Source organism: Homarus americanus, unplaced genomic scaffold (assembly GCF_018991925.1).
Source record: "Homarus americanus isolate GMGI-L3 unplaced genomic scaffold, GMGI_Hamer_2.0 scaffold56009, whole genome shotgun sequence".
Taxonomy (NCBI): domain Eukaryota; kingdom Metazoa; phylum Arthropoda; class Malacostraca; order Decapoda; family Nephropidae; genus Homarus; species Homarus americanus.
Genome location: NW_024739542.1, coordinates 4,557,972 through 4,575,006, shown reverse-complemented (window position 1 = coordinate 4,575,006; position 17,035 = coordinate 4,557,972). Strand labels below are relative to the sequence as shown.

Below are 17,035 nucleotides of genomic sequence, written 5' to 3'. Positions count from 1 at the left end.
TTTTAAAACTACAGGGTAATTGTAGAATCACCAGTTACCATAAATCTTCCACGCTCTGTTGAACTGAGTGAACAATTCAACACATTAATCAAGATAGGGTACAACAGAAGTATACCCACCGACGTTCAGCAATAATGGAAGTTTAAGAGAAGGTAAATGTTGGCAGAGTGTCGACTGTGTGGTGTCTGTCTGACGGTCAGTTTATCCACATGCGAATTACTAAAACAAAACAGCGTCAGTGTACACAACAAAAAACTGATGCCATTAAATAATTCTTTTACCCAAACAAACCCCACAACTACCTACTTATATTGGAAAAAATAGATACAAATATAATAAGACATGAACCAACAGAAATACTTGTTAAAATTGCCACTCCAATTATACAATCCAGTGTCCATATCGTATAATATAGGATAGTTATAATAGTCTATATGCTAAGAATCTTATTTTAAGGGATAGGATATTGACTAAGTAATGACATGAGAGGTTTTCATGTAGTGGGAGAAGGAAGGAAGGAGGGAAGCTCATTTAAATAGCGTAAAGATGTCGACGGTGTGTCTACGTCTTCACCAGCACTAGCTATGTTGTAAATGAATATTATTTGGTCTGTATCCTTCAGCCTGGAGTTTGAGGAACCGTCATAGGTGGTGTACTGGTGGTGGTAGTGTAGTGGTAGTAGAGAACTGAGGGGAACTCGGTAGTGTCGTGGACGGGTTGGTCGAGAGATGACGAGTGTAAAGGATTTTTTAGTTCTGAAAATAATCCTGGAGACTGGTGACCTAAAATACCCCTTACTGAGGTGCTGTATGTAACCCCCCCCCTCCCTTCCCCCCTGTGCTATCTTTGTCTGCACTAGATAGATAGATAGATAGATATATAGATAGATGATACGTAAATAGATAGGTAGCTATAGAAACCCTCGTAGATCAATGTTTATTAAGTAAAAACGTCACTAGATAGATCACCATTATCAAAGGACAATATTATAAAGGGAATTTGTATAAGCTTATACAATCATTTATAGATGGCACATTCACCTTTTAACGTAATTATTGAATGTTCATTTTTATATTATCGTGTGGGATAGAACGTATTGAAACAGTTTGGATATATTGAACCTTTTGTCGGTCTGCTTGTCTATCTCTTTACTACTACTACTACTACGACTACTACTACTACTACTACAGATGGTCATTATTCTTACCGAAATACACTGTCACTTACTCAATACAGGCCAAGTCAGTGGTGGTGGCCTATTCCTGAAAGAGGCGACTCAGAGAACACTGTATGAATCTTATGTATTCTGTATACTGACCGACCCACTCAATATTGTATGTATATTGTGATTTTCTGTATACTGATTAACGCACAACACTGATTATATTCTGAGACATACACTAACCCTCGGTAAAGATTCATTAGTGTCTATTGAGGTAAATTAATAATGAAAATAGGGTTGTCTTATATTGTTCATAGTGATTTAAAGGAATATATGACCTTTAATAATGTTGGTGGGACAAAACTCTCTTTCTCTGACACCACCAACTCTCAACACCTCTCCCTAGGGCCTAGAGATACAGGTTGACGCCCTCTCCTTCCCTCTCCTTGTCATACAATTCCTCAGCCAGTTCGAACCATTAAGTATATTTCCTTGTTCTCATCACTTATGTAAAGGTGACGACTACTGCCTCCTCTGATACCTGCTCCTTCCCCGTTGCTGTGTTCTGTGTGTGTGTGTGTGTGTGTGTGTTTTTTTTTTTTGTATGGGTGGGTTTGGACTGATGGTATGTGAGTAAGGTAGATGATAAATTCACAGACAGGCGCGGCACGTCAGCACACAAGATCATGTTCAATGTACTGACAGACGTGGTAGGATTAGGCGTGGGTCGATGTAATTATTTAGCACGGGGGGGGGAAGCATAGCCACTTTTTCCGCTCAATATAGCCAGAATAACGACGGGTGGCGGTAGATGTAGCGGAAAGCAGCTATTGTTGGCGGACTCGTCAATAAATTCGTCTCTATCTCAGATTGTAAAAGGTGGCCCCTTCCTACAGATTGTCTTTATTATATTATGGGGAATACTTAAGTGTTGTTTAATAGTTTTTCTATACAGTATTTCTCACTGTTATTTGCTTACTTATTTGTTGTTGATATTGTTATATATACAGTATTATAGCGATGGTGATTGCCTAATGTACAACAACAACAACAACAACAACAATAATAATAATAAAAAAAAACTATTACTTCCTACTAATGATGATAACATAAGGTGGTATTAAATTTACTTTAATTGCTCATGTGACGGCACTTTAGTTAAATTAAAGGTGGTTCACTTGGTTCTTTACCTGTACTCATCCATCTCTTACTGGGGACCCATTATTGTTATTATATTAGTCAGGGGAAATGTAAAGAAATATCTGGCAAATTAAATATATTCAACAAAAGACGTGATCTGAAGTTATGTGTCTTAACCCTATTTCTAAGTAGATATACCGTGTGGGAGGGAATTCACCATACACCCGTACGACTACAGAGAAAACATTCCACAACCTTACCGCCCAGCCCAGTATGGTTGTCGTCAGCCCACTCAGATGTCACCCACACTACACCACACCCAACGCTAAACATTATGTATTAGCTGTAGGGAGCATATTCTGAGTGTCCAATCAGTCTTTTTTCACTGATTGGCTAGTTCACAATATGAGCGTAGTCACGTCAGTTCTATGGGCGGAGCTATTTTCATGGCTCTTGGTATAGGCAGGAATCTGGTTACTCCTGAGGGGATAACGAATGGTGATGAATTGGGGTAATTGTCACTTGTCAGTCACTGTAAACACACAGGAGCCCACAGGTCAATTTTCAAGTTCCTAACGGTTGGCTCTCGAGGCCTTAGGCGTGCGTGGGCGCCCCTTTTATTACATTAGGCTAGGTTAGGACAGTCATGTTAAGTGAGGTTAGATTAGGTAAGGTTTGGTTAGATTAGGTTTGGTTAGGTTAGGTAATACCTGAGCACACTTTATAACCAAGACATATTTTACTTATTAAAACATAGGTTTGACGTGACGCGTGGACGCTAAGATGTGTGTGTGGGTGTATGAGTGTGAGGTTGTGTATGTGTGTGTGTGAGTGACAGGAACATTACTCTATACATCTGTGTATTTAACGCTCTATAAACCAGCGGAGGAACACTTACTAGTAAGATGCAACTCACTGATGAAGAATATTGGGCCAGCGATACTGAGAAAAGTGTGTGTGTGTGTGTGTGTGTGTGTGTGTGTGTGTGCGCGCGCGCAGAAGTGAAATGAAGGGATGATAAAGAGACTAAGAAAAAAATGCAAATGAAGAAGACATAAATGGTAGACAACGATAACGCTGCCGAAAGAAGTGGGAAAATGTGTTGGAGATAAAAAGATGTTGATGAATAGGAAGAAGTCTAAGAGGAAGAGACGGTGAAGATAGAGGAGATAAAAGGAAAGCAGAATGAGATAAGGATAACGAGAAAAGTGAAAAACATGAAAACAAATACTAAACTTGTCGTACACTATAGCTGACACTGCAATCGACCACCTTCACTTCCTCAGCTGTAACGTCAAGTATCCATTCACAGTTAGGTGGACTGTGAGTAACCCCGGGCCTCGAACCAGCCACCTTTCTAGACAGGAGGAGATTGTTATATCCACTCTGCCGCCGTATCACAATGAGCATACCTGTAGAGCACTTTACATAACGTATAGCTCTTTCTGTGTCTTTATTACAGCTGAATATCATAGTAGTTTAGCTCATTAGTGTGACGTAACTGCCATTAGGAGTTTAATTGATGTTAACAGACCCAGTGAATGAATATCCTAAAAAAATTATAATAATTTTTTTTATCTTAAATGAAAATAAAAAGTTGACCTCGGCCACTTTAATACGGTCAGACACCGGCGAGCTCACTGATAACGACAGAGAAATGAGCAATAATTTGAATAAATATTTTTCAACAGTTTTCACCACCGAAAATTTAAACATGATACCCGGGGCACCGACTTTATTCAGAGATAGTGAAGAAAACAAATTAAGCGAGATAGTAGTGACTAGTAACGATGTTAGTAAGCAAATAGACAAACTAAAGCCTAATAAGTCACCTGGTCCCGATGAGATATTTGCCAGAGTATTAAAGGAATGTAAGGAAGAGCTTAGTATGCCCTTAGCAAAGTTGTTTAACATGTCCTTAAAAACAGGTGTAGTACCAGAATCCTGGAGGATAGCGAATGTAATACCGTTTTTCAAGAAGGGGGATAGATCACTATCCTCTAACTACCGCCCAATCAGTCTAACATCATTAGTAGGCAAATTACTGAAAGCAATCATTTCAAACCCTATTCGAAATCACCTGGAGAAGCACCGATTGATCAATGATTCCCAGCATGGCTTCACAAGCGGACGTTCTTGCCTAACTAATCTATTAACATTCTTTTCATCAGTTTTCGAATCTGTGGACGAGGGGCACAATTATGATGTGGTATATCTCGACTTTAGCAAAGCCTTCGACAGAGTCCCCCACGAAAGACTAATTAGAAAGGTAGAAGCACATGGCATCAAAGGTAATATCCTTAAATGGATTAGGGCGTGGTTACAGGACAGGAAACAGCGAGTGAGCATTAATGGCACTAAGTCCCATTGGAGCAACGTCACTAGTGGAGTTCCCCAAGGCTCAGTACTTGGATCATTATTATATATTATATACATAAACGACATAGATATCGGCATAGACAGCAAAATAAGCAAATTTGCTGATGACACTAAAATAGGACGTGTTATTAAATCTGACGAGGACTCCACAAAACTACAGGAAGATCTAAACAAATTTTTCGAATGGTCTGAAAAATGTCAGATAAAATTCAACGTGGACAAATGTAAAGTACTCAGTATAGGAGATGTAAATAGGGAAACCAGATACCAGATGAACAACGATGCCATAGAGAAATCCGACTGCGAGAAAGATTTAGGAGTAATGATAAGTAGGAACCTTAAGCCAAGTAAACAATGTGTTTTTGCTCGTAACAAGGCTAATAAAGTACTTGGGTTCATACAAAGGTGTGTTAGTTACAAGACTAGCGAGGTCATCCTAAAACTGTATCTTGCTCTTGTGAGACCACACCTGGATTACGCAGTTCAGTTCTGGTCACCGTATTACAGAATGGATATAGAATCCTTGGAAAGAATTCAGAGGAGAATGACAAGACTAATCCCGGGCATTAGGAACCATGCATATAGAGACAGGTTAAAGCATCTTAATTTTCACTACCTCGAGAGACGTAGAGCGAGGGGCGACCTGATAGAGGTGTATAAGTGGAAGGCAGGGCTAAACAAAGGGGACATTACAAAGGTACTCAAACTATCCAACCAGGAGCGAACTCTTAACAATGGTTTTAAATTAGACAAATTTAGATTTAGGCTTGAAATAGGTAAACACTGGTTTGAAAACAGAGTAGTGGATGAATGGAACAAGTTACCAAATATCATCATTAACTCGAATACGCTGAATAGCTTCAAACATAGGTTGGATGCTTATAGGAGCAATAGGGGTTGGGTGTAAACGGGACTGCCCAGTATGGGCCAATAGGCCCGCTGCAGTTTCCTCCATTCTTATGTTCTTATGTACACTGTTACCACATAATGTTTCTCCGTTAGTTAAAGATAATATTGTACTGTATAAACTTTACCTACGACTGCGCAACATTTTATGGATATTTTTTAATACTATAAATTTAGGAGTATAATTTTGACTTTGGCCAGTTAATGCAGATTTATTATATCATTTTAAGTTAAATGATAACCTGCGACGTTCACCACTTAATACAAAGTTAATATATCACGTTAAATCCAATACTCACCCCTGACCTTAACCGTGCAGTTAACACACAGGTCACATTAACATCCTGTAAATTTAACAATCAGAAAAAATACATGGCACATTTTTTTTATTAATTAAATTTATATATATTCATAAACGCGTAAGCACCTCACTACACGTTACACCAACCAAATTATTAACATATAAACATGGTGACAAAATGGACTGTTGTTATTGCGTGAATATTTTAACGTAATTAATTAATATGTATATAAATGTTATGATATTTCAGTCAGCAGATAATGTAATGCTGTAATGACCTTGTGTGTGTGTGTGTGGAAATGAGTATGTGTATGTTTATGTGTGCAAGTGTGTGTACTAATGATAGTTGAGAATGATAGATTTAACAACGAAAGAATGTTTGGCAGACACACACACACACACCTGAACTCACCTGCAAATTGAACGTAATTCCACCGTATACTGTAATAAACGGGTGTAATGGGTTATGTAATTTGGCCGGATGGATACAAAAAGTGGATTGTGTATAAGAGTTCTAGAAGCCTTGAAATTGGTATTATTACGGGGTTCAAAATTGACAATTGTCTGGGTTCAAGATTTTGTAATATCCTAAGTTCGAAACCTATAATATCAGGGGTTCAGAGTTTGTAATATTCAAAGTTAAATTTTTTTAATATTCTTGGGTTCAAATTTGATTATATTTGAGGTTCAGAATTTGTAATATTTTGGGTTTCAGAGTTTTTTTAATCGGTGCTCAAAATACATACTATTCACGGTACAAATGTTTTTAATACATATAATTAAAAAAAAAACCGACTAATATTAAGGGTAAACAATGAAATATTTAAGTTTCAAAATTTGCAATATTTGTGGCTAAAAAAAAAATCTTATGCTTTAGTTTCCTTCCCTTTTCCGACTTATTTCCTCCTCCTATATTATGATTTATTTTCCTATATTTCCTTATCTTGTCTTCTGTCATATTAGTTCGTCTTTCTGTGAGCACATCTTCCATTTTATTCCATTTCCTCTGTTTTCTTACCTCCCATTATCCTTCTAATTACCGCTTCTTTTCTATCGTTCAGGTTTATGGTGGTGGAGTGGATAGAATGCTCGCTTCTCTGTCTTAAAGGGTCATTAGTTCGATCCTACAGGACTCTTCCCACTCTACTCAGCAGGAAATGGGCGCCAAATTTTACAGTTGAGAGGTGAAGGTGAACAAGTGCAGTACCTCCTTGTGTTCCGAAGGTTAGTACCCACACTGTCATGCCTATGGGAGGTAATTTCAACCGTACAGTCTATTTTATACCTTTCCCATCCTTTCTCCTCCTCCCTCTCTCCTTCATCTTTGACGCAAGTATAATTAATTATTAATCTTATTACGCTGGTTAAAGACCTTAGTTGCTGACACGCACTGAGAGCATTATAACACCTCTTGAGGCTATATGAGAGGCATAACTATAGAGTGAGAGAAGGTGTTGATGCTGTGGGAGGGAGCCCCTAGGCGGTGATGGTGGGGTGGTGGAGAGTGAGGGAGGTGGTGTGGGAGGGCAGGAGGGTGAGGGAGGTGTGGTGTGGAGGGGTGAGGAGGTGGTGGAGGGAGGTGGTGGGAGGGGTGAGGGAGGTGGTGTGAGGAGGCAGTGCAGGAGGTAAGCAGGAGGTGGTGTGAGGGAGGTGGTGTGAGGGCAGGGAGGTGGTGGAGGAGGTGCGTGGAGGGAGGTGGTGTGAGGGAGGTGGTGGGAGGAGGTGGTGTGTGAGGATGGTGAGGGAGGTGGTGAGGGATGTGGTGTGAGGGAGGTGGTGTGAGGTGAGGGAGGTGGTGTGAAGGAGGTGGTGGAGGGTGAGGGAGGTGGTGGAGGGTGAGGGAGGTGGGGAGGGAGGTGGTGGAGGTGAGGGAGGTGTGAGGTGAAGGGAGGTGGTGTGAAGGAGGTGGTGGAGGGTGAGGGAGGTGGTGGAGGGGAGGGGGTGGTGTGAGGGTGAAGGAGATGGTGGAGGGTGAGGGAGGTGGTGTGAAGGAGGCAGAGGGTGAGGGAGGTGGTGTGAAGGGAGGTGGTGGAGGGTGAGGGAGGAAAGGTGTGAAGGAGGTGGTGGAGGGTGAGGGAGGTGTGAAGGAGGTGGTGGAGGGTGAGGGAGGTGGTGTGAAGGAGGTGGTGGAGGTGAGGGAGTGTGGTGAGGGTGAGGGGAGGTGGTGGGAGGGTGAGGAGGTGGTGTGAAGGAGGTGGTGGAGGGTGAAGGAGGTGGTGGAGGGTGAGGGAGGTGGTGTGAAGGAGGTGGTGGAGGTGAGGAGGTGGTGTGTGAAGGAGGTGGGTGGAGGTGAGGGAGGTGGTGTGGAAGGGGAGGGTGGAGGGTGAGGAGGTGGTGTGGAAGGAGGTGGTGGAGGGTGAGGGAGGTGGGTGAAGGAGGTGGTGGAGGGTGAGGGGAAGTGGTGGGAGGGGTGAAGGAGGTGGTGGAGGGTGAGGGAGGTGGTGTGGAGGGTGAGGGAGGTGGTGTGAAGGAGGTGGTGGAGGGAGAGAGAAGTGGTGGAGGGTGAATGGTGGTGGAGGTTGAGGGAGGTGGTGGAGGGTGAGGGAGGTGGTGGAAGGAGGTGGTGGAGGGTGAGGGGAGGTGGGTGGAGGTGAGGGAGGTGGTGGTGAAGGAGGTGGTGGAGGGTGAGGAGGTGGTGGAGGGTGAGGGAGGTGGTGTGTAGGAGGTGGTGGAGGGTGAGGGAGGTGGTGTGAAGGAGGTGTGAGGGTGAGGAGGTGGTGGAGGGTGAGGGAGGTGGTGTGAAGGAGGTGGTGGAGGGTGAGGAGGTGGTGTGAGGGTGATGGAGGTGGTGTGAAGGAGGTGGTGGAGGGTGAGGGAGGTGGTGGAGGGTGAGGAGGTGGTGTGAGGTGAGGGAGGTGGTGGAGGGTGAGGGAGGTGGTGTGAGGGTGAGGAGGTGGTGGAGGGTGAGGGGAGGTGGTGAAGGGAGGTGGTGGAGAGGGTGAGGGAGGTGGGTGGAGGTGAGGGAGGTGGTGGAGGGTGAGGAGGTGGTGGAGGGTGAGGGAGTGTGGTGTGAAGGAGGTGGTGGAGGGGTGAGGGAGGTGGTGTGAAGGAGGTAGGTGGAGGGTGAGAGGTGAAGGAGATGGTGGAGGGTGAGGGAGGTGGTGTGGAAGGAGGTGGTGGAGGGTGAGGGAGGTGGTGTGAGGGTGTGAGGAGGTGGTGTGAAGGAGGCAGGAGGGTGAGGGAGGTGATGGAGGAGAGGGAGGTGTGTGAAGGAGGTGGTGGAGGGTGAGGAGGTGGTGGAGGGAGAGGAGGTGGTGTGAAGGAGGCAGGAGGGTGAGGGAGGTGGTGGAGGGTGAGGGAGGTGGTGTGAAGGGAGGTGGTGGAGGGTGAGGAGGTGTGGAGGGTGAGGGAGGTGGTGAGGGAGGTGGTGGAGGTGAAGGGAGGTGGTGGAGGGTGAGGAGGTAGGAAGGAGGTGGTGGAGGTGAGGGAGGTGGTGTGAAGGAGGTAGGAGGGTGAAGGAGGTGGTGTGAAGGAGGTGGTGAGGGTGAGGAGGTGGTGTGAAGGGAGGGGGTGGTGGAGGGTGAGGGAGGTGGTGAGGGTGAGGGAGGTGGTGAGGGAGGTGGTGTGAAGTTGGTGGTGGGAGGGAGGAGGTGTGGGTGGAGGTGAGTGGTGGAGGAGAGGAGGTGGTGGAGGGAGGTGGTGTGAGGTGTGAAGGAGGTGGTGGGAGGGTGAGGGAGGTGGGTGGAGGGTGAGGGAGGTGGTGGAGGGAGAGGGAGGTGGTGTGAGGGAGGTGGTGTGAAGTTGGTGGTGGAGGGTGAGGAGGTGGTGGAGGGTGAGGGAGGTGGATGGTGAGGAGGTGGTGTGTGAGGAGGTGGTGTGAAGGAGGGGGTGGTGGAGGGAGAGGAGGTGGTGGAGGGTGAGGGAGGTGGTGGAGGGAGAGGAGGTGGTGTGAAGGAGGTGGTGGAGGGTGTGGGAGGTGGTGGAGGTGAGGGAGGTGGTGGGAAGGGGAGGTGGTGGAGGGGTGAGGAGGGTGTGAAGGAGGTGGTGGGAGTGAGGAGGTGGTGTGTGGGTGAGGAGGCAGGAGGGGTGAGGGAGGTGGTGAAGGAGGTGGTGGAGGGTGAGGGAGGGTGTGAAGGAGGTGGTGGAGGGTGAGGGAGGGTGTGAGGGTGAGGGAGGTGGTGGAGGGTGAGGGAGGTGGGTGTGGGAAGGAGGTGGTGGAGGGTGAGGGAGGTGGTGGAGGAGAGGAGGTGATGTGAAGGAGGTGGTGGAGGTGAGGAGGTAAGAGGGTGAGGGAGGTGGTGTGGAAGGAGGTGGTGGAGGGTGAGGAGGTGGTGTGAAGGAGGTGGTGGAGGGGTGAGGGAGGTGGTGTGAGGGGTGAGGGAGGTGGTGGAGGGTGAGGGAGGTGGTGTAAGGAGGTGGTGGAGGGTGAGGAGGTGGTGTGGAAGGAGGTGGAGGGGAGGAGGTGGTGTGAAGGAGGTGGTGAGGGTGAGGGAGGTGGTGGAGGTGAGGGAGGTGGTGTGAAGGAGGTGGTGGAGGGTGAAGGAGGTGGTGGAGGGTGAGGAGGGAGTGGTGGGAAGGAGGTGGTGGAGGGTGAGGGAGGTGGTGGAGGGTGAGGGAGGTGGTGGAGGGTGAGGGAGGTGGTGTGGCTGAGGTGGTGGAGGGGTGAGGAGGTGGTGTGAAGGAGGTGGTGGAGGGTGAGGGAGTGTGGTGTGAAGGAGGTGGAGGGTGAGGAGGTGGTGGAGGTGAAGGAGGTGTGAGGGTGAAGAGGTGGTGGAGGGGTGAGGGAGGTGGTGTGAAGGAGGTGGTGGAGGTGAGGGAGGTGGTGTGAAGGAGGTGGTGGAGGGTGAGGAGGTGGTGTGAAGGAGGTGGTGGAGGGTGAGGGAGGTGGTGTGAAGGGAGGTGGTGGAGGTGAGGGAGGTGGTGTGAAGGAGGGGTGGTGGGAGGGTGAGGGAGGTGGTAGGAGGGTGAGGGAGGTGGTGTGAGGGGAGGTGGTGGAGGGTGAGGGAGGTGGTGTGAGGGAGGTGGTGGAGGTGAGGGAGGTGGTGTGAGGGTGAGGGAGGTGGTGGAGGGTGAGGGAGGTGGTGTGAGAAAGGTGGTGGAGGTGAGGGAGGTGGTGAAGGAGGTTGTGGAGGATGAAGGAGGTGGTGGAGGGTGAGGAGGTGGTGTGAGGGTGAGGGAGGTGGTGGAGGGCAGGGAGGTGGCAGGTGTGAGGGTGAGGGAGGTGGGTGGGAGGAGGTGGTGGAGGGTGAGGGAGGTGGTTGGAGGCTGAGGGAGGTGGTGTGGAGGGGAGGTGGTGAGGGTGAGGAGGTGGTGTGAGGGAGGTGGTGGAGGGTGAGGGAGGTGGTGTGAGGAGGTGGTAGAGGTGAGGGAGGTGGTGTGAGGGGAGGTGGTGGAGGTGAGGGAGGTGGTGAGGGAGGTGGTGGAGGGTGAGGGAGGTGGTGTGAGGGAGGTGGTGGAGGGTGAGGAGGTGGTGGGAGGAGGTGGTGGAGGGTGAGGGAGGTGGTGGAGGGTGAGGGAGGTGGTGGAGGGTGAGGGAGGTGGTGTGAAGGAGGTGGTGGAGGGTAGCGGAGGTGGTGGAGGGTGAGGGAGGTGGTGTGAGGGAGGTAGGAGGGTGAGGAGGTAGGAGGTTGAGGAGGTGGTGTGAGGGAGGTGGTGGAGGGTGAGGAGGTGGTGGGAGGTGGTGAGGTGAGGAGGTGGTGAGGGAGGTGGTGGAGGTGAGGAGGTGGTGGAGGGGAGGTGGTGGAGGGTGAGGGAGGTGGTGTGAAGGAGGTGGTGGAGGGTGAGGGAGGTGGTGGAGGGAGGTGGTGGAGGGGTGAGGTAGGTGGTGAAGGGGTGAGGAGGTGGTGTGAGGGAGGGGTGGTGGAGGGTGAGGAGGTGGTGTGCGGGTGATGAAGATGGGAGTGGATTTTTTTTTTTTGCCGTGGACAGGAACTAGTTTATTGTGCACCCCATAATCATCCTGTGAGCGGTAGCAAACACACAAAAAAAGTTTACATAGGTTGCTTATCAGATCCCAGTAGTTGGTATATTGTGGTGTTGAGTGTTGCAGAATATTTCCAGTACATTACATTGTTTACTTAGTTCAGTACATAGAAGTTTACTAAGGTACTAGATGCTAAATGTGGATACAGCTTTACTTTATCAGCTATCTTGCTATTAGAGATAAAGTGCTGGGCGTTTATTATACACAGTGGGGATGAGGGTTAAGAGTGTGGGCGGGAGGGAGTGTGGGCGGGAGGGAGATTGGGCGGGAGAGGGTGTAGGTGGGTGGAAAGGTCTAGTAGAGGAGAGCCAGAGAGTTGCATGATGGTTAAAGATGGACAGGAGAGAGTGAGAGGGATATGGAGAAGACGACGAAGGAGAGAGGGGGAGAGATAAGGAGGGGAGTAAATGTAGAAGATGCCGAAGTAGTGAGGATAGAGGGCTAAGGAGGATGGGGAGTATGGAGGTGGTAGTTAAGGGTGTTCTGGGGGAGGGGTAGTTAAGGGTGTCCTGGGAGGGGTGGTTAAGGGTGTCCTGTGGGAGGGGTAGTTAAGGGTGTCCTGGGGAGGGGTAGTTAAGGGTGTCCTGGGGGGAGGGGTAGTTAAGGGTGTCCTGGGGAGGTAGTTAAGGGTGTCCTGTGGGAGGGGTAGTTAAGGGTGTCCTGGGGAGGGGTACAAGGGTGTCCTGGGGAGGCAGTTAAGGTGTCCTGGGGAGGGGGTAGTTAAGGGTGTCCTGGGGAGGGGTAGTTAAGGGTGTCCTGGGGGAGGCAAGCATGGGTGTCCTGTGGGAGGGTAGTTAAGGGTGTCCTGGGGAGGGGTAGCATGGGGTGTCCTGGGGAGGGGTAGTTAAAGGGTGTCCTGGGGGAGGGGTGAAGCAGCTGGGTGTCCCGGGGAGGGGTAGTTAAGGGTGTCCTGGGGAGGGGTAGTTGGCGGGTGTCCTGGGAGGGGTAGGTAAGGGTGTCTTGGGAGGGGTAGTTAAGGGGTGTCCTGGGGGAGGGGTAGTTATGGTGTCCTGGGGAGGGGGAGTTAAGGGGTGTCCTGGGAGGGGTAGTTAAGGGTGTCCTGGGGAGGGGGAGTTAAGGGTGTCCTGGGGAGGGGGAGTTAAGGTGTCCTGGGGAGGGGAGTTAAGGGTGTCCTGGGGGAGTGGGAAGTTAAGGGGTGTCCTGGGGGAAGGGGAGTTATGGGTGTCCTGGGGAGGGGTCGTTAAGGGTGTCCTGGGGAGGGGAGTTATGCGTCCTGGGGAGGGGAGTTATGTCCTGGGGAGGGGGAGACATGGGTACCTGGGGAGGGGTAGTTAAGGGTGTCCTGGGGAGGGGAGCAAGGCTGTCCTGGGAGGGGTAGTTAAGGGTGTCCTGGGGAGGGGGTAGTTAAGGGTGTCCTGGGGGAGGTAGTTATGTGTCCTGGGGAGGGGTAGTTAAGGGTGTCCTGGGGAGGGGTAGTTAAGGGTGTCCTGGGGAGGGTAGTTAAGGGGATGTCCTGGGAGGGGAGTTGCGGGGTTTCCCCTGGCGGAGGGGGAAGGGGTGTCCTGGAGGAGGGGTAGCATGGTGTCCTGGGGGAGGCAATTAAGGGTGTCCTGGGGGGAGGCAGTTAAGGGTGTCCTGGGGAGGGGTAGTTAAAGGGTGTCCTGGGGGTGGGGTAGCTAAGGCCTCCTGGGGAGGGTTAGTTATGGGTGTCCTGGGGAGGGGTAGCTATAGTGTCGTGGGGCGGGTAGCTAAGGGCTTCCCTGCGGAGGGGTAGTTATGCGTCCTGAGGAGTAGTTGCTGTGTCCTGGGGAGGGGTAGCTAAGGGTGTCCTGGGGAAGGGTAGTTATGTCCGGGGAAGGGTAGTTATGGGTGTCCCGTGGGGGAGGGGTAGTTGGCGTGTCCTGGGGAGGGTAGCAAGGGTGTCCTGGGGAGGGGTAGTTAAGGGTGTCCTGGGAGGGGTAGAAGCTAAGGGTGTCCTGGGGGGAGGGGTAGCTAAGGGTGTCCTGGGGGAGGGGTAGGCAAGGGTGTCCTGGGGGAGGGGTAGTTGGCGGGTGTACCTGGGGAGGTGAAGCTAAGGGCTCCTGGGGAGGGGTAGTTAAGGGTGTCCTGGGAGTGGGGGGAAGGTGTCCTGGGAGGGTAGTTAAGGGTGTCCTGGGGGAGGGGTTAGTTAAGGGTGTCCTGGGAAGGGTAGCTATGGGTATCCTGGGAGGGGTAGGTGTCCTGGGGGAGGGGTAGTTAAGGGTGTCCTGGCGGAGGGGTGTTAAGGGTGTCCTGGGGGAGGGGTAGTAAGGTGTCCTGGGAGGGGTTAGCTTAGGGTGTCCTGGGGAGGGGTAGCCAGGGTGTCCTGGGGGAGGGGTAGCTATGGGTGTGCTGGGGAGGGGTTAGCCAGGTGTCCTAGGGGAGGGGTGTTATGGGGTGTCATGGGGGAGGGGTAGCTAAGGGTGTCCTGAGGGGAGGGGGAAAGCGCCTTCGGTGGGATACAGAAAGCCTTTGAGGTCGAGAATATTCTTATTTGTCATTTGCAAGTAAAAGTCTGGATGAATATGGTGATGTTGGCCTGAAGAGGAGTGACTGTAGCTGGTAACACTGAGGTGTGGCGGTGGTGAGTATCTGGCACTACTGAGGCATTGCGGTTATGGGTGTCTGGTAATACTGGGTTGTGTTTGTCATTATAACGTATCAGACGTACATATATATTCGTAGAGGAAGAAACAACATAATATTTGTGGGTAAGGAGACAACTGTAGAATAATTGAATCTTTATTTCTGGATAACTTTCAACATCTCACAGCAGTAATAATAAAGATTGTCATTAAATGCTGTATGTAGTGTTACAGGTAAGCGATGCAGCACTCGGCACTAGGACAACAATCTTCGAGAGACAACAACAGTCTAGCCACTTACGTCTCTGTTAATTTTCTTTCACTGTTCCATTGTTGGACTTGTGAACCAAACGTATATAATATCTTTCCGGGTTATTGATATTAAAGTAATGGTAATATTAAAAACGAGACTCAAAGAAATCAATGTAGATCATGTAAGAGTTGGGAGATATTCCTAAGAAAATAAAACCTCACTTGGTAGCGTGAGTGGCAAGATGCAGCCTTTCCTTGTCTCTTGGGTTCTCAATAACCTTCACCACACTGTTCGCCCGGGTACTGAACCTGCTCTAAAGTCATGTTTGAAATAGCACTAGAGTATATAATATATCAACCGTTAAGACAAAATATACCATTAATATTGTTTAATAATATTTTAAGCCATCGCGGCACCATAGATCACCTTCCATGTATTGGGAAGTCACTACCTAAATTGATCACAGAAATCGGTCCTCTGGGTGGGAACTGATTAAATTCTGTAACCATTTTTAATCGTCGTCTTGAGTGACCAAATGATGTCACGGATACTATTATGTAGGTAGTTTATTATGTATATACAGAGTATGGCAAACAACACGTGTACAGTTGAACTTTGAGGACAATAATTGGCAACTACACAAACTCAGCTTTTATTACAGCCAAGAAAATTTATTACCGTCATTCTGTCAGGATTAATTTACTACAAATAATAATAAATCTTGTATCAGAATAAGAATCATCAGGTGACAATCGACAGAACATAAACATATTTGTTAATTCTTTCCAGTAAAACAAAATAAAACAGATCAATCAGTAATGACAAGGTAAACATTTTCAAGACACAAACATGACCATTAGATTGTAAAACTGACCCCTGGCTCGCCTTTTAACAGAGTAAGGCCCGTGGCTCGACACTTTGGGTAAATAGTATATATTAGACGTTGTATTGTGGATGTTAGCTGGGGCGGCGGCTAAGGGCGGTGGCTGGGTGGGGCGGTTAGAAGCACGACACGGCGTTGAAGTAACACCTCCAGTAGAGTCGTCCGTCACCATTGCCTCGCCGTTGAAGGTCCATCTGTGGAGGAGGATTATTATCAAGTTAGTCCGCTGTTCGGGCCAAGTGACGAGGAAGGTTTTGGCATCGTACTCAAGGGATCAAACTCAAAGTTATCGTAATCAAAGTGTTATAAACTATCGCTGATATCGTAATCAGTGGGTTAATTCTTTATATTCATGGAGTTTATCATCGTACTCAGGGGGTTATAAACCATCATTATATAAACAGGTTACACTGAAAAACATGTGAAAAACAATTTGATTACAAAAACAAAAACAATGTTGTATGGATATGGTAATGTAAATGATTCGTTATTAATGTAGATACTAATGTCATTTATTGTTGTGACGCAACAGGCGGAGTGACAGAGAGAGAGAGAGAGAGAGATAGAGAGACTCACGGGGCCGGCAGCGTAGGTCCTGGGCCTGGAGTAAGGGGCAGGTTGGCCGGGTGGAGCTGCTGGTGAATCGTCGAGGGCCTTCTGCAGGGCGAACATCAGCTTGTCGAGGACGATGGCTGCTCGCTTCCGGGGTGTGGACACCTGCGGGAGAGTCAGGAAGAACGAGTGAGGGAGAGTCAGGGAGAGTGGGTGTAGGAGAGTGAGGGTGTGTTGGAGGTGTAGGGGAGTGAGGGTGTGTGAGAGGCGTAGGAGAGTGAGGGTGTGTGAGAGGTGTAGGAGAGTGAGGGTGTGTTGGAGGTGTAGGAGAGTGAGGGTGTGTGAGAGGTGTTGGAGAGTGAGGGTGTGTGGGAGGTGTAGGGGAGTGAGGGTGTGTGAGGTGTAGGAGAGTGAGGGTGTGTGAGAGGTGTGGAGGGAGGTGTAGGGTGTGTGTGGAGGTGTAGGGGAGAGGAGGAGTGAGGGTGTGGGAGGGGAGAGAGTGAGGGGTGTGTGGGAGGTGGAGGTGGGAGGTGTGAGGGTGTGTGGGAGGTGTAGGAGAGTGAGGGTGTGTGGGAGGTGTAGGGGAGTGAGGGTGTGTGAGAGGTGTAGGAGAGTGAGGGTGTGTGGGAGGTGTAGGGGAGTGAGGGTGTGTGAGAGGTGTAGGAGAGTGAGGGTGTGTGAGAGGTGTTGGAGAGTGAGGGTGTGTGGGAGGGGGCGTGGAAGAATGAGGGAAAGTAAAAGATTGAAAGCGGGGTTTTCAATAATGCGAGGGAGAGTGAGAAAGTATGAAGGAGAGTCAGAGTGTGTGAAGGGGAGTGAGAAGGTGCGTTAGAGTGTGTTTTCGAATCGGTGGACGAGGGGCACAATTATGATGTGGTATATCTCGACTTTAGCAAAGCCTTCGACAGAGTTCCCCACGAAAGACCAATTAGAAAGGTAGAAGCACATGGCATCAAAGGTAATATCCTTAAA

At 49.0% G+C, this 17,035-nt stretch overlaps 1 protein-coding gene across 1 annotated transcript in view; it reads right to left on the bottom strand.

Annotated features, from left to right (window-relative positions):
* Positions 1-14,518: 14,518 nt before the first annotated feature.
* Positions 14,519-17,035, bottom strand: part of LOC121874894 — a 32,035-nt gene continuing 29,518 nt past the window's right edge. Inside the window, exons 2-3 of the mRNA XM_042379219.1 lie at positions 16,088-16,228; positions 14,519-15,705 (exon numbers count right to left, since the gene is read on the bottom strand). Of these exons, the coding sequence (XP_042235153.1) occupies positions 15,628-15,705; positions 16,088-16,228 (219 nt within the window). The 3' untranslated portion in view covers positions 14,519-15,627. The remainder of the gene's footprint in view (positions 15,706-16,087; positions 16,229-17,035) is intronic.